This window comes from Polypterus senegalus, chromosome 11, assembly GCF_016835505.1.
Source record: "Polypterus senegalus isolate Bchr_013 chromosome 11, ASM1683550v1, whole genome shotgun sequence".
NCBI lineage: Eukaryota > Metazoa > Chordata > Cladistia > Polypteriformes > Polypteridae > Polypterus > Polypterus senegalus.
Genome location: NC_053164.1, coordinates 23,510,230 through 23,532,303, shown reverse-complemented (window position 1 = coordinate 23,532,303; position 22,074 = coordinate 23,510,230). Strand labels below are relative to the sequence as shown.

Sequence of the window (22,074 nt, the reverse complement as noted above, 5' to 3'; positions counted from 1 at the left end):
AGACTAATTTAGGTTTCATCATACCAGACAATCTGGTTTCTCACAGTGTACGAATCCTTTAGGTGCCTTTTCTCAAACTCCAAGCAGGCTTTCTTGTGTCATCTGGCCACTCTACTGTAAAATCCAGATTAGTAGAGTTTTGCAGCAATGGTTATCCTTCTGAATGTTTCTTCCATTTCCACGCAGGTTTTCTGGAGCTCAGCCAGACTGACCTTCAGGTTTTTGGTCACCTCTCTTATGAAGACCCTTCTTTCCTAATTGCTTAGCTGTAGAAAGAGTCATGGTTGTTTCAAACTTATTCCATTTATGAATTTGAGTGGCCACTGTGCTCTTGGGAACCTTCAATACTGCAAATTTGCTTTTATCCAGGCCTCAACACAATTAGGACTCTGGGCTCTGCAGGAAATTCATTCGACCTCATAACTTGGATTTTGCTGAACTGTAGGACCTTCTAGTTACAAGGATGTGCCTTTCCTAATCCTGTGCCGTCATTTGAATTGACCACAGGTGGACTCCACACAAGGTGTAGAAACATCTCCACAATAACCAAGACGCACTTGTGCCATTACATAGGGTCTCAATACTTGTGTCAATGGAATGCTTAAGTTTTTTGTTTTAAATAAATTTGCGAAAATACTTACAATTCTGTTTTCGTTCTGTCCTTCTGAAATACTGAGTGTTGCTTAATGTGGGATAAAAATGAAATGGATTGAGCACAAGACTGTAATGTAACAAAATGTGAAGAAAGTGCACAGATCTAAATGCTTTTGAAGACACTCTATATTGAGAATTAATAAGGTTTATTCAAACGAAGACCTTCCAGAATTTTAATTGGTCATATCCATTGTGAGTACTCTACTGGCATTTGACATACACTGACAGTTAATCTTATTCTTTCTCTTCGCAGATGTCAATGAGTGTGCACTCTTTGGATCAAGGGTGTGCAAAAACGGCTTGTGCATCAACAATGAGCCCGGCTACTCGTGCTACTGCAACAGCGGTTATTACTATGATGCCACCGTGCTGGAGTGTGTTGGTATGAGAGAACCATTTTTTAAGTTATTCTTCAGTTTCTGCATTTATTGTTTCTTTTGCAGGCAGAAAATTCAAATCATTGCTTCAGGATTCTCTTTTTCTTTTGCTAAATTCAAACCAAGTTTTCAGGTTCACAAGTTTTGAATTTGTGTAATCTAGTATCTATCAGTGTGTGGAGTCTGCTTATTCCTCAATATGCTGCATTTCTCCATAACCCTGATCTGAAGTAAACATGCTAAGTGTCTTATCGTGATATTTCCCTCTTCTTACCATTTACTTATTTTCATCAGGGATAAGTGTTTTCATCACGTTTGTTACTGGGTTGGTCTACTGCTGCACCTTAACATTAACACACACATCTATATATATAAAAGCCAAATACCAGTGACTCACTCATCATGAAATCTACTGAACCATAAGGACTTGGGACTTGAAATTTGGAATGTAGGTTACCTTTGGCCCATAGGTACTCGCTAAGAAATGGTTTTAAAAATTCCGTGGTCAAAGCATGACAGTTCTTATAGTTTTTTAGACCCGTTTGTATGTCTGTCCACTTTTCACGAGAGAAGTATTTAACGGATTTAGATCTTTTTTTTTTTTTATAATTTGCGTGAACATTTCGTTGACTTTACGACGTTCTCATCGCACTAAGTATGATAGTTTGCTTGCGGTACCGATTTATTAGTGCGAATCTGAGAGAGACTCAACAGGTTACGGGGAGAGGGGTGGGGCTCTCTTTACTCACGCGTCTGCCTCGGGCATAACCTTAACTCTGCTTACTTAGCGAACGAGAAAACTACTTAACGGATTTAGATCTTTTTTTTTTCTATAATTTGCGTGAACATTTCGTTGACTTTACGACTTTCTCATCGCACTAAGTATGATAGTTTGCTTTCGGTACCGATTTATTAGTGCGAATCCGAGAGAGACTCAACAGGTTACGGGGAGGGGGTGGGGCTCTCTTTACTCACGCGTGTGCCTCGGGCATAACTTTAACTCTGCTTACTTAGCGAACGAGAAAACTACTTAACGGATTTAGATCTTTTTTTTTCTATAATTTGCTTGAACATTTCATTGACTTTGCAACTTTCTCATTGCGCTAAGTATCATAGTTCGCTTGCGGTACCGATTTATTAGTGCGAATCTGAGAGAGACTAATCAGGCTACAGTGAAGGGGGGGGGGCCCTCCTTACTCATGCGTCTGCCTCGGGGCATATCCTTAACTCCGATTAGTTAGCGAACAAGAGAACTACTTAACGGATTGAAATCTTTTCTTTTTCTATAATTTGCTTGAACACTCCAGTTGATTTTACGACTTCTCTCATTGCGCTAAGAATCATAGTTTGCAGATATATTCACGCTAATCCAAGACAGAGGCTGCAGGCCGAGAGGAGGTGGAAGAGTAACGTCAGGAGTAAAAGAGCTGGGCGGGGCCCTCGTCACTGTCCTGTTTCACTAATACGCGGGCGAAACCGCGGGGGATGTCTATACTGTATATTAAAGCATAGACAATGGGAGGATCTATTATATCCCCCACAAGCTAAACTATAAATGGAATATTCTAATTATTTCTTGACCCTCTGACTATAGACTAATCTCAGTTTATGATCTGCCTTGCAATTAGTAAAGCACAGAGGGCAAAAAAGTTTCAAACTTTACTGTACCATGCATACTTACAGATCGTACTGAATGTATTAAGTGAAGCCATTGAGAAATAATGCAGTTTTTAAGGATAGAAAGTAACTGAAGTTTAACAAGAAAAAGCTAAGACTGTAGCAGAAACCTTTTTTCTCCTTTTGCCTTTTATGCTGCATGTGTAATAACATTTTTCAGAAATTTTATGATTTGTTCCTTTTTTAAAATTTCACTGAACCTTTTTAAAATGAACTTTATTGGACTGAGAAATTTCTTTTGTCATGAGTTTGACTCTTGCTGGATCCCGCCTTGCCAACTCAGTAGCTGCTTGATTTTGGGAAACTGGAAGACGCAGCCACAGTCAGTAAATATGAAGTAATACATGTAGGAGTTAAAAATGTGAGGTTTGAATACACAATGGGACATCAGGAAATCGATAAGTCCACATTATGAGAAGGATTTAGGAGACGTAGTGGACTTAACACTATCAACTGCCAGCAACCATTATGAAGGCTAGCAGAATGTCAGATTATATAGCGCCCTGATGTGAGGAGTACAAGTCCAAGGAGGGTCTGTTTAGCCTTTATAATGCACTGGTGAGGCCTCATCTGGAATACTGGGTGCAGTTTTGGTCTCCAGGTTACAAAAAGGACACAGCAGCGCTAGAAAAGGTCCAGCGAAGAGCGACTAGGCTGATTCCAGGGCTGAGTTATGATAAAAGATTAAAAGAGCTGAGCCTTTACAGTTTAAACAAAGGAGATTAAGAGGTGAGATGTGTAGTAATAGGACTACTTTTTCCCATGATGCTTTGCAGTATGCCCAGGATGTTGGAAGGTAGGGAACTTCCTGCTTCTTGTTGAATAAACGTTTTTCTAAGGTTGCGACTCCGAGTCCTGCGTCCTCATTATACAAGATGATTGAAGTGTTTAAAATTATGAAGGGAATTAGTACAGTGGATCAAGACTGTGACTTTAAAATGAGTTTAGCAAAAACACTAAGACACAGTTCAATCAGTCAATCAACATTTATTTATATAGCACATATTCATACAAAAAAATGTAGCTCAAAGTGCTTTACAAAATGAAGAATAGAAAAATAGAAGACACAATAAAAAATAAACATAAGTCAACATTAATTAACATAGAATAAGTAAGGTCCGATGGCCAGGGTGGACAGAAAAAAAAAAACTCCAAGAGCTGGAGAAAAAAAATAAAATCAGTAGGGGTTCCAGACCACGAGACCGCCCAGTCCCCTCTGGGCAATCTACCTAACATAAGTCAAACAGTCCTCTTTGGATTTAGGGTTTTCATGGAAGGACCTGATGATGATGGTCACGTAGACTTCTGGCTTTCAGTCCATCAATGTTGGTGCATCAGGATGCTTTGAGTAGGTGGTGGTGGCGCAGGCCGCCACCACAAAGAAACCGGAAAAAGAAACAGAAGAGAGAGTTGGGGTCTTGTGTGTAGTACAAGTCAAAGGAGGTTATGCTAAAGTTATATAACACACTGCTGATGCTTTACCCAGAGTACTGCATTTGTTGTCCCTTTAGGCTACAAAAAGGACATAGCAGCTCTAGAAAAAGTCCAGAGAAGCACTGAAGGCTAGTAGTTATGAAGAGAGCCTGAAGGAGTTGAGTCTTTTCAGATTAAGCGAACAGAGATTAAGAGATGACATGATTGAAGTGTTTAAAATGAGCACAGTGGATCCCAACTGTCACTTAAAAATAAATTTTTCAACAAGAAAACAGAGACATGGTTGAAGAGTTGTTCAGATCAGATTTCACAAAATTGCTAAAAAGTGTTCCTTCACATAAACTATGGGTAAATGGAAAAAAATGACCAAGTAGTGTGAAGTAGGGCAGGACCTTTGAAGACCTTCAAATTGATGTTGACTTGATGTTATTTTGAAAAATCGCAGTGAATGGGATGGAGGAGCTTGTTGGGCTGAATGGCCTGTTCTCGTCACACTTGCTGTTCAGTACTTCACAGCACTACTGTATGTTGACAGGGTGCTGCACTTGGTGGTTTAGCAGTGGAGATGAGGCCCGATACTTTGGGTTTTCTGGATTTGCACTGAGGGATTTAATTATTTTTAGTCCATTCCTTCCACTTAAATTGGCATCTGAAAAAATTAAGCAGTTGTTTTCGGTTTTGTTCTTTTCTTTTTCAGATAACAATGAATGCTTGGAGGAAGGAGCTTGTCTTGGCAGCCACTGCGTCAACACTGTGGGGTCTTATTACTGCACATGCCAGCCACCGCAGATTTTTGACCCAATACGTAGAGTGTGCGTCAGCAACACCAGCCAGTCTGTTGGTATGCAGCACTAAACTTTAAACAAATGGAGGTATAATGTTCTGCCAGGAGGTCTTCCATATGCTGAAGAAGAAGAATGTACTCCTTTTGGTTTTTCTTGAATTCTGTTATAATGAAAATATTTTTTTTAACCTAAATTTCCATCCCAACTGCAAAATTCCAATCCTTATTATTGCACGTATGCGACTCCTGAATGTTACACATTTCTCTTGTTGTACTGCTGCTCAAACACAAATATTGATGTTTCCTCCACAGGACAGGACGAAAATCTGAGCATCTGCTGGGTGGAGCTGGGAGAAAACCTCGAGTGCAGACGCATCCTGATGGAGAGGCAAACCACCTTCACGGAGTGCTGCTGTCTGTATGGAGAGGCATGGAGCTTAGAATGCGCGCTGTGTCCTGACAGAAATTCAGGTAATGCAGTCCGTCTAAAAACATTTCTCACAAGAAACAGAACAGAATGTAAAAAAATTAATTAATTAAAATTACTTAAGGGATTGGGGAGTACTGTTTCTCAGAGGTGAGCCATAATGGTAACCATTCAAACTGTGTTCATGTAAAGTCGGAGATGGGATCAGCGCCGTAATTGTGTCTGTAAAGCAGCATTTTCTACAGAGGTTTTAAGATATTTTTTCCAATTGTAATTTTTTTTTAGTTTGTTTTTTTATAAGTTTAGTTCTTCAGCAATTAACTTTTGTTTGTTTCATCCATCCATCCCATTGAATCCGAACACAGGGTCACAGGGGTCTGCTGGAGCCAATCCCAGCCAACACAGGGCACAAGGCAGGGACCAATCCTGGGCAGGGCACCAACCCACCGCAGGACTCACACACCCACTCCCACACACCAGGGACAATTTAGAATCGCCAATCCACCTAACCGGCATGTCTTTGGACTGTGGGAGGAAACCCACGCAGACACGGGGAGAACATGCAAACTCCACGCAGGAACAACCCGGAAAGCGAACCCGGGTCTTCTAACAGCGAAGCAGCAGCGCTACCCACTGTGCCATCGTGCCACCCTGTTTGTGTCACATTTTGTTAATTTTGTTTTACCAAAAAGGTCCACCCGGACCCTGTTTTGCAAGACATAAACAGTAGTTTTCTTATAGTTGTCACATTGTATGTCATTCCTGTTGTACCTGTCAGCTTATTACATACACTTTCATACAAAAGAACAAAAGAAACAACATTTTCTGTATTTTGTAACAGAATTGTATTTTCTCCTGATAATGTAACAGTCCAAGACCTTAAATATAATCAAAAAAATGCAAGAATTAAATCGACAGTGTGCTCTGATGTCACGTGTTACTTTATCATGCCAAACGTTTTAAGAAAATGATCATTTAATTTCAAAAACACTTTCATTTTTTATTTTTGAGACTCCCTTTGCATGCAGCACAATCACTGCACACATCCACTCATCTTTTAGAACATTACAACACTTGAGACGAGAACAGGCCATTCAGCCCAACAAAGCTCGCCAGCCCTATCCTCTTATTTCTTCCAAAAAAACATCAAGTTAAATCCCTTCTTTAGTCGATATAAATTGGAAGGCTAACTAGATCACTTAGATAGCTGGAGTTTTGCAGTAGCTCATGCGTTTGATCGTGCGTGCGGGATGACCAGTGTGTTAGAAGAGAAGAGATCTCAGACTGGCCGCCCTGTATGTGAATCAAGTTGCAAGGGCCATAGGGAGGATATGATAGACTGACGTTTAAAAAAATGTTTTTTGGAATGCCAAACAATCTACCTGCACTACCTTTGCGATCTACCGGTCGATCGCGATCAACACATTGGGCACCCCTGCCTTAGATGTTCACACCTCTCATCCATCCATCCATCCATTAACCAACCCGCTTTATCCTAACTACAGGGTCATGGGGGTATGCTGGAGCCAATCCCAGCCAACACAGGAAACAAACCCCGGGCAGGGTGCCAGCTCACTACAGGGCATGCACACACACACACCAGGGACAATTTAGAATCACCAGTGCCCTTAACCTGCATGTCTTTGGACTGTGGGAGGAAACCCACGCAGACACAGGGAGAACATGCAGGGAGGACCCGGGAAGCGAACCTGGGTCTCCTAACTGTGAGGCAGCAGCGCTACCCACTGCGCCACTGTGCCACCCACACCTCCCGTTGTGTATTCAAACCGAAAATTTGTAATATTTTGCATTTACTGACATTTAATTTCATGTGCCACACATCTACCTAAGTCAGTATGCTGTACAACATTTTCTTAATTGTTATTAATTATTATTAACTACAAAGGCAGGTAATAGAATACATTTAAAAATATTTGATATATCTCTTGCCTTACGTGTACCGTCAGTGTTCAACCTGTGACTTCCTTTGGTATCCTCATATGTCTCAACCTGTATTGGCTGGCGCTTCTTTCCTCGTTCGCATTCCAGTAAGGCCTGTATCTCAGTCTTTGTCATTTTGAAGTGCGTTGTTCACCTCCGGTCCACTTTTAGACTACCATCAATGGTAAGCAGGCCCCCATTACCCACTGTGAAAACACCATTTGTAATGCTGGAATATACCTCCTCTGTTTGAAGCCGACTATCAGAGTTCCTCCTACACTTTTCCTTGACATTTTTCAGCGCATCAACCTCCCTTGCCTGCCACTTCCTATCTTAATCACGTTCAAGTGAGAAGCCACACAGAAACTGACCTATTAGACAAGAGCAAAACTGACCAATCAGATTGTTTCTAGGAACCGGACACACATCCAGACATTATCATTTTATTAGATATGTTGCACTATTAATTTGATCCTTGTTGATATTTGCTAAGGGTTGTTTGTGTCATTTGCTGTGTAATGTTGACCTGATTGATTTTTCGTACAGGCTGACCCTTCAGTCCATCAGGCACTGCTGCGCATTTGCAGTAGCTTGATTCTGATTCATGTCATACTTGGAATTCTACCTATGCTGCGTTAATGTTATTTTCTTATTCTGTGGACATCGTCCCAACATCCTACAACAACATATTAGGTTGATTTGATATTCTAAATTTGCTCTGTATGGGATGGTAGCTGTGTGCATATGTGCACCCTGTGATGGAGTGGCACCCATGCCGGGCTACCTCCTACCCATAGGATCTTGTTGTGGGGTTAAGTTGTAGTTCCTCACTGCTCTGCCCTTGGAAAGCAGGTATTGGAAACAAATGCATGAATAATGTTATGATGATGCTGTGTGTAAAAGACACCATGTGAAAGATTTATGATTATGAACTAAATGAAGCACACTTCTCAAGTACAGTATGCAATTCTGAACATGTACCTTTGTCAAATGAATTAGTTGTCCTCATCAGCTGTTTTGTTTTTCTAGTTGATTATGAATTAATGTGCAACATGCCAAGACCGCCTGGCTTTGATGGTCCATTCACAGTTGAGGATCCCAATCCTTACAGTGAGGCATACATAAGACAATTTGAAAGAAGCTATCCTGGCCCTTACGGACCAGGCCCTTACGATGACCCATCGAGCAGAGGAGGCATTCCTGAGTATGTGCGACCTGGATATGGAGACTACTCGTCTTTACGAGGCCGTGTGGAAGGATACAGAGGTGCAGCAGAACAGTACACACCGGCGGAAAGGCCCTATGAGAGGCGGGGGTATGGCAGTTTTCTATTATTATTTTTTTTTTTGTTTCATACAACAGTCTCCATATTGAGCATCATTACAAAGATTATTACAAACAGAGGCAGGTACAATATGGTCACCTTAGCAGATCTTCATTTATTTAGCATCTTCTCTTGCCACAGTACTCTTCATTATTGTGTTTTTAAACCTCACAAGGAGGGAACTGGGACCTAGCAGGATTACCACCAGCCAGTGCTTGGATGCAATTTTTAATCAGGTCTGTTGCTTATATAATCTGAGAATTCTGGTTTGTAGAAATGACCCTGAAAGGCAAAGCTTGTACCATTTGATATCCACACTCCAAGAGTCTATTTTATATATAAAACTTTGTGTGGATTTAAGTGAGAGAGTGTGTGTACCTCCAAAAAAACAAGAATATGTGTATGGCAAATAAAAATCTGATTTGTACGTGCATTTTATACATCATGTACACAGAATTGTAAATGTGTGTACGTGAATGCACTTCAAACCCCACCTGGTTGCCACCCTGAAGCAGCCATACATAGAGCATGCTGATCTACCACGTCCAGATGATAATGGTATTAAAAAACGTATTTCATGTATAGTATTAGTTTGTGTAATTGCATTCTTTTATCACTTGTAAAGAGGAGACAAAGCAACATCAAAGTGCTGGACCACCAGCTAGGTGACACCGTATAATCTCTCTATTCTAAAAAAAAATCTTGGGAGGAAACGAGACGTCATTTTCTCAGAGAGACACTTTCACGCCCCATGAGATAAGTCTTTGTGCCAAGAGATTTAACCACACCCAGGGCCGGAAATAAAAGACAAAGAGTAGATGGCAAAGTAGAACATCGTAAAGAATTCAACAACATTGGCGCAGTACACATGCAGAGCAGGTTAGAGATAATGGAAGTACGAAATTTCGAATGTCTCAAAAAAAGGATAGTAAAGATCGCATTAGCACAAACGAACGGAAACTATTACTCGATGAAATAACGGAACAGTGAAAAAAGATTGAATATATTGTTCGAATTTAAACTTTAACTCGGAGACTTGTAGATCGTATAATTCGTGTTGCCATCAAGGAAAAAAAATGTAGTGTTACTTCCCAATGAAGAGGTATATCTGCAAGAATTGAAAGATTTGTTGTTTGGTGAAAGTGAAATCCCGTGAATGTGTGAATGCTATTGTCAGACACATTTCTTGTGGAGAGAAAGAAACGATATTCACTCACAGGCAGTTATACGTTGTGTTGTCACGTTGTAATTCCAAACACGGAATCAAAATTCAATGCAATATTGATGAAAAGGTAAAAGCGAAAAGTGGTCAAATATATGGACATAGGTGATATGACAGAAGTGAACTGCGCGAGATGCAGATCACACAGCACAGCAGCAGCAACAAGCCAGCAGCTGATCGACCAAAGAGGAGGTAAAAAAAAAAAAATGTATTTGTTTCCCATTGTATCACTATTTAAGAAGGGGATTCGGAGAAGCAACCGCATCTCCTTGGGGTGCGTTCAACCGCCCTCTTCACAAAGCGAGCGGCAGAAACACAAAGTGCCTGGCACATAGTGGTTTGCGAGCAAAGCAAGCAAGGGGCAAAGCCCCCTAGTTTAAATATGAAAATGAGGAAAATCATGCAACAAGCTTCAGATCATGTCCTTTCTGATAAGAGGTCATAATTGAACTGGACTCAAAATGGCTGAACTGCAGCTCATATGGGTTCCAGGTAGGAAGGGGCGGGTCCAGGAGGGTGGATAACGGAAGTGATGGTGGAACAGCCGTCAAACCCTGCCCAGTTGCCACCTTGAAACAACCACATGCTACTCAACCTCATGGCAGTCACAAAGTTGCAAAGCTTTATTATCTGGTAGAGCAGACTCCCACCCAACGCCTTCAGACATCAGCATGGTATGGTCCACAAATGAACGTAGGCAGCATTGTAATAATAATAATTATTTTCATTCATGTAGTGTTTTTCCCATTACACAAAGTGCTGGACATAGTGAGTGGCAAACCACTTCAACCACCAGTAATGTGTAGCACCCACCTAGATGATGCGACAGACATATTTTGCACCAGTACACTCACCACACATTAGCTATAAGGTGATGAAGTGGTGAGGTAGTTAGCCAAACAGAGACTGGGGATGATTAGTTGGCAACAATAACTAGGCCATGCAGGGCAATTTAGCCTGGACATCGGGATACATTCTGCTCTTTATGAAGGATTTCCAAGGATCTTTTATGTTAGGACCTCAGTTTTATGTCTCATCTGAAGGATGGCAGCATTTTTACAGCAGTGTCCTTGTTGCTGCTCCTGGGCATTGAGATCCACATGCAGACCACAGGATAAGTGCTGTGATGTACGGACACGGCCACTACCTGGCCGGGATGCCAGCAAGGTGGAAGGACCAGGGGAAAAGGCATTGATGAAGCAATACCTCCCCTGGGACAGTAGAGGGCAGCCCTTCTGGGTGGCTGTGGCACCACGGATTCATGCAGGGCATGTCGGAAACTGGAGTTTGGTGAAGCCCTGTTGAGTTCTGTGGGGGCTGCCAGGGGGAGCTGCAGAGCCCTGTAGAGGACCACCAGCACACCAGGGAGTGATTCCAGGTAATAGTGATGAGCCACCTGGAACACTCCCAGGACCTGAATAAGTGGAGCTGCCTCACTCCATTGAGGGGCCAGAGTTGGGAGGTAGGAGACCAAGAATGAGGAGGAGTGATGGCAGATGGACTGGTGGCAAGGAACGGAATGGAATGTATATTGGTGTGCTGTTGGTAGTTTGTGCACTTTTAATTATAAATAAACACAGGTATTGAATTGAACCTGTGTCCTGCCTGTCTGTGTCGGGGGTTAGGGTGACGGTACGCCCCCTAGTGGCCTACAGTGCCCAGCATCTGAACAGGTAGCTGCTATCATCTGGAACGTTTAATGGCTTGATTACTGTTACAATGAACAGTATAGGCTATCTAAGGGTTCCACACCCCCATCAAAGTAATCTACTTTGCCTCATAATAAATGAATCATGGGTTGACCCAGAGCACCGAGCCACAATGTTTGACTCGTATGGAAGAAAACCCCCCTGAGGAAGACAGGACAAGTTCAATCAATTAGATTTGTACTCAGTCACAGATGAGTACCTGGATTCAACTTTGCAAGGCAGAAGAGCAAATTTCCAGTTTTCGAAGTTGTCCTCGGTCAGCTTACTGCACCGTCTTATGACAGACACCCGTATGAATAACCTGCCGTTATAGCAAAACGGCTTTTGTCAGCTATTAACCCTTAGTAGCTTGCAAGCAGTTAATTTTTTTTCTTTCACACATGCATTAATGGAATGTCACTGTTCCTGGTTAACAAAAGCAGCATTATTTTTGCTAGGTGCTCTCATTGCAATATGAGTAAAGTGAATTGCCCCCATTACGTTGGAAAACCAAACACTGCTACAATTTGCCTTTTTGTGTTGGTCTGTCCACCCACACCATACAGAAACTGAATGTAATGCCTTGATAGTTGTTTATGGCTTCCGGAACAGCGGGCATGATGGAATTGAAGCCTGACTGAGATTAATCTTGTTCAGCTAGACATGTACAAACCGGATTCCAAAAAAGTTGGGACACTAAACAAATTGTGAATAAAAACTGAATGCAATGATATGGAGATGGCAAATGTCAATATTTTATTTGTAATAGAACGTAGATGACAGATCAAACGTTTAATCCGAGTAAATGTATCAAGTCAAAAGGAAAAATATGTTGATTCAAAATTTCATGGTGTCAACAAATCCCAAAAAAGTTGGGACAAGTAGCAATAAGAGGCTGGAAAAAGTAAATTTGAGCATAACAAAGAGCTGGAAGACCAATAAACACTAATTAGGTCAATTGGCAACATGATTGGGTATAAAAGAGCTTCTCAGAGTGGCAGTGTCTCTCAGAAGCCAAGATGGGTAGAGGATCACCAATTCCCACAATGTTGCGCAGAAAGATAGTGGAGCAATATCAGAAAGGTGTTACCCAGTGAAAAATTGCAAAGACTTTGCATCTATCATCATCAACTGTGCATAACATCATCCGAAGATTCAGAGAATCTGGAACAATCTCTGTCGCGTAAGGGTCAAGGCCGTAAAACCATACTGGATGCCCGTGATCTCCGGGCCCTTAAATGACACTGCACCACAAACAGGAATGCTACTGTAAAGGAAATCACAGAATGGGCTCAGGAATACTTCCAGAAACCATTGTCAGTGAACACAATCCACCGTGCCATCCGCCGTTGCCAGCTGAAACTCTACAGTGCAAAGAAGAAGCCATTTCTAAGCAAGATCCACAAGCTCAGGCGTTGTCACTGGGCCAGGGATCATTTAAAATGGAGTGTGGCAAAATGGAAGACTGTTCTGTGGTCAGACGAGTCACGATTCGAAGTTCTTTTTGGAAATCTGGGGCGCCATGTCATCCGGACCAAAGAGGACAAGGACAACCCAAGTTGTTATCAACGCTCAGTTCAGAAGCCTGCATCTCTGATGGTATGGGGTTGCATGAGTGCGTGTGGCATGGGCAGCTTGCATGTCTGGAAAGGCACCATCAATGCAGAAAAATATATTCAGGTTCTAGAACAACATATGCTCCCATCCAGGCGTCATCTCTTTCAGGGAAGACCCTGCATTTTTCAACAAGATAATGCCAGACCACATTCTGCATCAATCACAACATCATGGCTGCGTAGGAGAAGGATCCGGGTACTGAAATGGCCAGTCTGCAGTCCAGATCTTTCACCTATAGAGAACATTTGGCATCATAAAGAGGAAGGTGCGACAAAGAAGGCCCAAGACGATTGAACAGTTAGAGGCCTGTATTAGACAAGAATGGGAGAGCATTCCTATTTCTAAACTTGAGAAACTGGTCTCCTCGGTCCCCAGACGTCTGTTGAGTGTTGTAAGAAGAAGGGGAGATGCCACACAGTGGTGAAAATGGCCTTGTCCCAACTTTTTTGGGATTTGTTGACACCATGAAATTCTGAATCAACATATTTTTCCCTTAAAATGATACATTTTCTCAGTTTAAACTTTTGTTCCGTGATTTATGTTCTATTCTGAATAAAATATTAGAAGTTGGCACCTCCACATCATTGCATTCAGTTTTTATTCACGATTTGTATAGTGTCCCAACTTTTTTGGAATCCGGTTTGTAATTAATACGCCTGTAGACAGCCATGAGTGAATTTTGCTTAAAGCTGGGCGGGGTACAATTTGAAGGCTCCCTGAGTGTCACCAGTTTAAACCAATTAAACTCTTCATGAAGGCGGAGCTTAAAGCAAGGACGGCACTCCTGTCTTTGTTGATGTGAATGAGAGGCATACAGCAAGTAGGGCTGAGTAATAGGGACTTAAATTGAGACTACGATTAGCAGGACCCAATATTTGATATATTTCATTATGTTCTCTAAAAACCTTAAAGATTCAGGTACAGCACCATATGGACATGTACTGTATATACATATTTCTATTCTTAGAACAAAAACCTGATATACTTTGTCAGTAAATAATACAAAGTACAGTATTAGCAAATCCCCCATTTAAAAATTTCATGAATAGCTGCTCCTTGATAAACAGCTCAAACAACTTGCATTTGCAACCATTTTTTGCTTCCTTCGCTGCTGTGCTGGCCTCTGTGTCTGCCAATCACTAAAACATGGCACCCTCTCTCTCGGACTGCTAATATATGGAAAGACAAAGATCTTCATTCATTACTGCACAAATCACTGATCATAATGCATGTACCTATTGTGGAGCTGACCCGGACACAGACAGGCGGACATGTTGTTAATCACCACCACACGTATTTATTTACAATAATATTTACAATTGTTAAGTCACTCAGACTCAGCCCATGCACAAATACCCCAACACACAGTCCTGGCCACACAAATGCCTTCTCTTCGGGCCGCCTCCACACTCCTCTCGTGCCTCGTCCTTCTTCCACCCGACTCCAGCCTTGAATGAAGGGAGACGGGCCCTTTTATATGCTCCCAGATGAACTCCAGGTGGTTCCCGGCATTCCCCTCTGGACATGCCCTAGTGTGGCGGAAATGACGGCTGTTCTCCCGGAAGCACTCCGGGTGTCCCTCTTCTTCTTCCCCCCAGCACTTCCTGGTGTGGCGGAAGTGCTGAGGTCCAGGGTCCCCAAGGCATTGGGGCGCCCCTGGCGGTGACCACAGGCCCCTAAAGGGTGGGGCTTCCATGCCCTCAACCCATGGCCCCCAAAGCAACCAGGATGACGGCCCCCACGTGATCCCAGATTGGCACACGCCAACGTCCGGTCCTCCAAGGCGTCCCGGCCGGGTCGTCACCCCTGGCATCCGCGACACTATGTATATTATAAATATGTCGTGCAATTGCCCGGAGGATGCAAGGAGTCCACAGTAATAGTTGGGGAGCCAGCTGACAGCCCCATATGGTCAACAAACAAATATTGGGCCAATCCAGCTTTCACTAAAAGCACTATGAATAGTAGTGTCAGTAACTCGGGACCTCCATCTGCTTGGTATTTGAGGGTCCAAATGAGTGAATCATCTTTAGGCCAGCTTATTTTATATCATCTCAGTTAGAATGAGCAGAGCCTCCTCTGGGCTTCACAGGTAGGGATGCATGTCCTCCCTAGGGTTCTTCTCAGAGCTTCTGGTGAGAGAGAAATGGCAGTCACTGACAGAACTTCCTTGTGTTTCAAAATGGTGTTGCCTATCGTACTTGAGCCCTTAAGTTGCTCCCCAGAAACACATGGGTGACAATTCTTAATAATTAACTTAATTTACAATGGTTCCAAATGATGTGTTTGCATATACAGTCATATGTAAAACTTTGGGAACCCCTCTTAATTCTTTGGATTTTTGTTTATCATTGGCTGAGCTTTCAAAGTAGCAACTTCCTTTTAATATATGACATGCCTTATGGAAACAGTAGGATTTCAGCAGTGACATTAAGTTTAATGGATTAACAGAAAATATGCATCATAACAAAATTAGACAGGTGCATAAATGTGGGCACCCCAACAGAGATATGACATCAATACTTGGTTGAGCCTCCTTTTGCAAATATAACAACGTCTAGACGCCTCCTATAGCCTTTGAGTGTCTGGATTCTGGATGGAGGTATTTTTGACCATTCTTCATACAAAATCTCTCCAGTTCAGTTATAGTTGATGGCTGCAGAGCATGGACAGCCTGCTTCAAAACATCCCATTGATTTTTAATGATATTCAAGTCAGAGGACTGTGACGGCCATTCCAGAACATTGTACTTCTCCCTCTGCATGAATGCCTTGGTAGATTTTGAACTGTGTTTTGGGCCATTGTCTTGTTGGAATATCTAACCCCTGCATAACTTCAACTTTGTGACTGATGAAGAATTTGTTGATATTGGGTTGAATTCATCCGACCCTCGACTTTAACAAGGGACCCAGTCCCTAAACTAGCCACACAGCCCCACAGCATGATGGAACTGCCACCAAATTTGACAGTAGGTAGCAGGTGTTTTTCTTGGAGTGCGGTGTTCTTCTTCCACCACGCAAAGTGCTTTTTGTTATGACCAAATAACTCAATTTTTGTCTCATCAGTCCAAAGCACTTTGTTCCAAAATAAATCTGGCTTGTCTAAATGAGCATTTGCATACAACAAGTGACTCTGTTTGTGGCGTGAGTGCAGAAAGGGCTTCTTTCTCATCACCCTGCCATACAGATGTTCTTTGTACAAATTACACTGAATTGTAGAATAATGTACAGATACACCATCTGCAGTGAGATGTTCTTGCAGGTCTTTGGAGGTGATCTGTGGGTTGTCTGTAACCATTCTCACAATCCTGCGCATATGTCGCTCCTGTATTTGTCTTGGCCTGCCAGACCTGCTGGGTTTAACAGCAACTGTGCCTGTGGCCTTCCATTTCCTAATTCCATTCCTTACAGTTGAAACTGACAGTTTAAACTTCTGAGCTCGCTTTTTGTAGCCTTCCCCTAATCCATAATACTGAACAATCTTTGTTTTCAGATTTTTTGAGAGTTGCTTTGAGGATCCCATGCTGTCTGTCACTCTTCAGAGGAGGGTCAAAGGGAAGCACAACTTACAATTGACCACCTTAAATACAGGGTGGTCCAGATCTAATTATGCAGATCCAGATCGTCTGGATGAGTTTGATTTATGCGAAGACGATTCCAGTTCGTTGCATAGATGATTCTTCATGTCGTCAGTTCATACACTTCTCAATGGTGCGGGATTTTTTGGGTGATTTTCTATGTAATAAACTTAATGTAATAAGTTATAGCGTAATGAAAATTGCATAATTAGATCTGGACCACCCTATACCTTTTATAATTGAACATACCAATCTATGAAGTTCAAAGCTTAACAAGCTAATCCAACCAATTTGGTGTTGCAAGTAATCAGTATTGAGCAGCATTCAAATCAGCAAAATTACAAGGGGACCCACATTTTTGCACAGCCAGTTTTTCACATTTGATTTAAGTTCATACAACTAAATACTGCTTCACTAAAAATCATTGTTCGGTAAACACCCCAGTACTCAGATGTTCCTAGGAAATGAAAGACATACCACTGTTATCTTTTTTTTTGAAAGTAGAGTAAATTATTATTCAGGCTGAGAGGGCTTCCCAAACTTTTTCATATGACTGTGCTTTTCTTGTCAGTAACAGTCTAGATCTTGGGTGTCTGATTCAGGTCCTGGATGGCCACATTGGCTGCAGGTTTTCATTTCAGCCATTTTCTTAATTAGTAACCAGTTACAGCTGCTAATTTAATTTAACACTTATGCCTTTATCATTATTTACATGCTTAATTGGTTTTGTCCTTAACCAGCAGCCAAACAATAAAGAGCTGCAATGCCAGCCAGTAAATGACAAGCTAACTCGGGTATGGTGTCCATTTTAAGACATCATCATTTTTAACTTCTTCAATCATCAAATATCAGTATTACTTCATATAATGTAGCAGTGGTCTCTCATCACTACTCAGGTGTCATTCATCATGCAGCAATTCTCACTTATCGGTCCTCACACCATCACCCATCTGCAGTGAGTTTTCGCTCTGGCATCAGTTGGCGCTTTTCATTTTTTGTCTTTTTTTTTTAACAGAGCCAGAATGATGTCAGGGGACATGCGGAATGTAGATTATTAACACATAACTGAGCTCATTGGTTTATTGAAATATCAAATTCTGTACTTCCTGTTTGTTGCTGTCACTATACCCACATAACGTTAATGATAGGAAGTGCAATCATTGTATAAAGTTTGGATTTATCTGTGAGTTTGCAAAATCAGAAACAGCCGTGAGGTGAAAAGTGGTTTCCTATCTCCTAAGTTTAACACAATATGGTCTACACACAAGAAAATTTCTCATATGTATATATTACTGCATGTCATACGTAAGATGTATTATCTTATAAGAAACAGTTGTTATCTCAAGATAAAATTATAGTAAAAAATAAAGCAAAGTGCAGGTCAAGGTTGGTTAATTATAAAAGGGTTAGGGTGATGGCAGCAAACAGGATGTATTTGATTTAAACCAGTGGGCTCTGCTATATGTTATTAATCTACATTTCACACTCCCCCTTTCATCACTCACTCCACTGAATGGCTCTCTTAAAAAAAGACACAAAATGAAAAGCGATGATTGAAGCCTGACGAGCGAAAAACTGAGTACTGATGAGAGATGACGTGACGAACAAAAAGTATGTAGTGATGCATGATGAGTGCCTACTGAGCAGTGATGAATGACAAGTAATTACTGATACCTCACACTGAGTAATAGTAATATCTGATGATTGGAGAAGTGACGAGGTTTTAAATGACTACTGATACATGGTAGACAATGATGTTTTATGATTGAAGAAGTAAAAATGACAATGTCCCAGAAGGCCACCATTTTCACTCCCACCAATCTCCTATTTAGCTGTAATGAAGCACATTATTGAATGTTCTCATTCTGCCACACCAGTCATTTCCAAAACTGATTTTCTTGTTTTATGAATTCATCTGGACCAGAGCAAATCATAATTTCTCAGACCTTAGTTTTTTTTTCTTTTCAGATATTTTTTGAAAAAGATATTGTATGAAAGACAGAAGAGCAAATGAGATCTAATATAGCTAACAACAGAAACAACAATATTTATTTATATAGCACATTTTCATACAAATGATGTAGCTCAAAGTGCTTAACATGATAAAGAAAGGAGAAAAAGACAAAATATAAAAAATAAAATTAGACAATACTAATTAATATGAATAAAAGGTCTGATGGCCAGGGAGGACAGAAAAAAACAAACAAAACTCTGCAGGGGGTCCAAGGCCACGAGACCACCCAGCCCCCTCTAGGCATTCTGCCTAACATCAATGACCTCAATCAGTCCTCATGGTATTCAGGGTTTACATGGAAGAACTAGATGATGACGGTCATGTGGACTTCTGGCCTTTAATCCATCAATGTAGGGACATCAAAGTGCTTTGATCAGGTGGTGGTGGCACAGATTGTCACTACAGAAAACCCTAAAAAGAACAGTAGAGAAAGTAGGGGTTAGTGACGGATTTTCGAGCCACCATGAATAATAATGATAATTAAATAATAATTCTTTGTATTTATATAGCGCTTTTCTCACTACTCAAAGCACTCAGCAATTGCAGGTTAAGGGCCTTGCTCAAGGGCCCAACAGAGCAGAGACCCTATTGGCATTTACAGGATTCAAACCAGCAACCTTCTGATTGCCAGTGCAATGCATATACTCATTTGAAGATCTAAGGTTACGATTTGGAGTGTAAGGTGAAACACATTCTGAAATATATGTAATATAGCAGAATACCCGCGCTTAGCAGAGAAGTAGTGTGTTCAAGAAGTTATGAAAAAAGAAAAGGAAACATTTTAAAAGTAACGTAAGATGATTGTTAATGTAATTGTTTTGTCACTGATATGAGTGTTGCTGTCATATATATAGACACAGACACACACACATACATATATACAGTATATATACATATACATATATATGCATATATATACATATACATATATATATACATATACACATATATACATATGCATATATAGCAAAATACCCGCGCTTTGCAGCAGAGAAGTAGTGTGTTAAAGAAGTAATGAAAAAGAAAAGGAAACATTTTAATAATAATGTAACATGATTGACAATGTAATTGTTTTGTCATTGTCATGATTGTCGCTGGCATATATATATATATATATATATATATATATACACACACACATATCTACATATATACAGACACACATTTACATACACCTATATCTATCTATCTATCTATCTATATATGTATATCTATCTTATATATCTATCTACATGTATATATCCATCTATCTTTATAATTTATACATTTACTGTAATGGAGATGAGCTTCAACGCCGTGGGGGTGGAGTTTCGTGTGACATCATCACGCCTCCCACGTAATCACGCAGTACATAGAAAACCAGGAAGACCTCAAAAAGCGCTGAAGAAAACATGCATTATATAATTGAGAAGGCAGCGAAACAATAAGAAGCGGCGAGTGACATATACAACCATATTCATGAGTTCTGCTACTTGGAAACAAAGCACGATGTAAACCTACACTTTAAATTAAGTTCATAGACAGGGTGCGCTGGCGTTTGTAATTTAGTGCCTGCCCATATAAGGCCGTCCGTCAGCGGCAATCCAATAGCAAACTGCCACGGGTAAATATTCACGGGTGAAGGACTGTGCTTATGGAGAGGAAGATGAGATGGTCAGGGTGGTGTTTGACACAAACTCAGCGAAACTGCGAGAGAAAGTTTTAAGTGCCAGGACTAAGGTAACATTAAACACAGCCACAGACATAGCAGGAGATGACACCAGCACAGCTGGGAACCTTCGATGCATGTACACCGAGTGGCTCCGTGAACTGGCGCAGTGCACAGATAAAAGCAACAGTTCCAAAGGCTGAACAAAACCGAATTACACAATTGAAAAGGCAGCAAAAATGATGAAGCGCCTGATAAGCATATTCATAAATGCAGCTACTGTGGAAACAAAGCACACGGTGGAAAAAGTCAATGTCCGCTAAAGGAAGACAGTGTAAAAAAAACCCGTGCATGCAGTGTGTCAGGTCTCAGATAAAGAAGAAGACGAGCTGTTTATTGATACAGTAAGAAACCAATCGATGAATGAAACCTGTCATCTTTACAACGATTGACAAACACGGAATGTAACTTGAACACAACACATCCTACAAATACGAACCTGATTGAAAGAAATAATGATAATCAAATCCTTGATGACAGCAACACTCAGTAACACTCACAAAACAAATACTGTATATTGACAGTCATGTTACGTTATTTTTAAAATGTTCCCTTTTCTTTTTCTACCTTTTTTAACACACTACTTCTCCGCTGCGATACGCGGGTATATATATATGTATATATATATCCCGAACTACATACTCGAATAATGGATACTTTATTCGCCATCAATGATTGTTTTGGTAAAGCCATACTCAGTGTATTCATTAGATGAACGGTAAAAAAGTAAGAGCGAGGGGAGGATGACTCATTGAGGCATGCAGGCTGTAGTCTTGCGTCAACTCTATCTGAATTGCGCGATCACATTTGAAAAAATATATCTTTTCAAGTTATATTTAGTCCATATGTGTCAAACTCAAGGGCCGCGGGCCACATCCGCCCGGCGTGTAATTATATCCGGCCCGAGATCATTTTATATACTGTATTATTGTTATTAAAGCCGGGTATATGAAGCGCTGGTAACACAATAAACTACAGATCCCATAATGCAGCGCTTCAGCTGCCTTGCCAACACTTACGCGTTAATCAAGTCTACCTTATGATGCTGCAAGTTATTGCGAGGCTAGAGTTATTGCGCACTGAGTTTGCACGGCGCTTTGGTGACTTTGAAGAACAAAAAAAGTCCGTCTACATGCGGCTCGAACCTTGTGCATGTTTGGTAGCACATATCTGTGTGAGAAGCTCTTCTCAGTGATAAAGACTAACAAAACAGCACACAGGAGTCACCTCACTGATGAGCACCTGCAATCCATCCTGAGAATCTCCACAACACAGAACCTCACACCAAACAGAAACGAACTTGTGGCCAAAAAAGATGCCAGGCGTCCAGCTCTAAAATGACATATGAGCAAAGACAACTGAATGATTTGATTTGTTATTGCGTAAGAGGGAGTCAACCGTTTTAACAAACAGCGTATTGCACTGATACGAAATAGCTGTGTGTGTATATATGTAGATATGTATGTATATGTATATATATGTTTATATATGTGTGTGTGTATGTATGTATATATATATATATATGTATTTGTGTGTATATATGTAGATATATATGTATGTATATATGTGTATATGTATAGATATGTATATATATATATATGTTTATGTGTGTGTGTGTAAAAAAAATATG

General features: G+C 40.9%; 1 protein-coding gene across 1 annotated transcript in view; it reads left to right on the top strand.

The window, feature by feature from the left end:
• Positions 1-22,074, top strand: part of LOC120538740 (latent-transforming growth factor beta-binding protein 1-like) — a 616,227-nt gene that overhangs the window by 584,247 nt on the left and 9,906 nt on the right. Inside the window, exons 29-32 of the mRNA XM_039768171.1 lie at positions 908-1,036; positions 4,840-4,983; positions 5,239-5,397; positions 8,324-8,609. Of these exons, the coding sequence (XP_039624105.1) occupies positions 908-1,036; positions 4,840-4,983; positions 5,239-5,397; positions 8,324-8,609 (718 nt within the window). The remainder of the gene's footprint in view (positions 1-907; positions 1,037-4,839; positions 4,984-5,238; positions 5,398-8,323; positions 8,610-22,074) is intronic.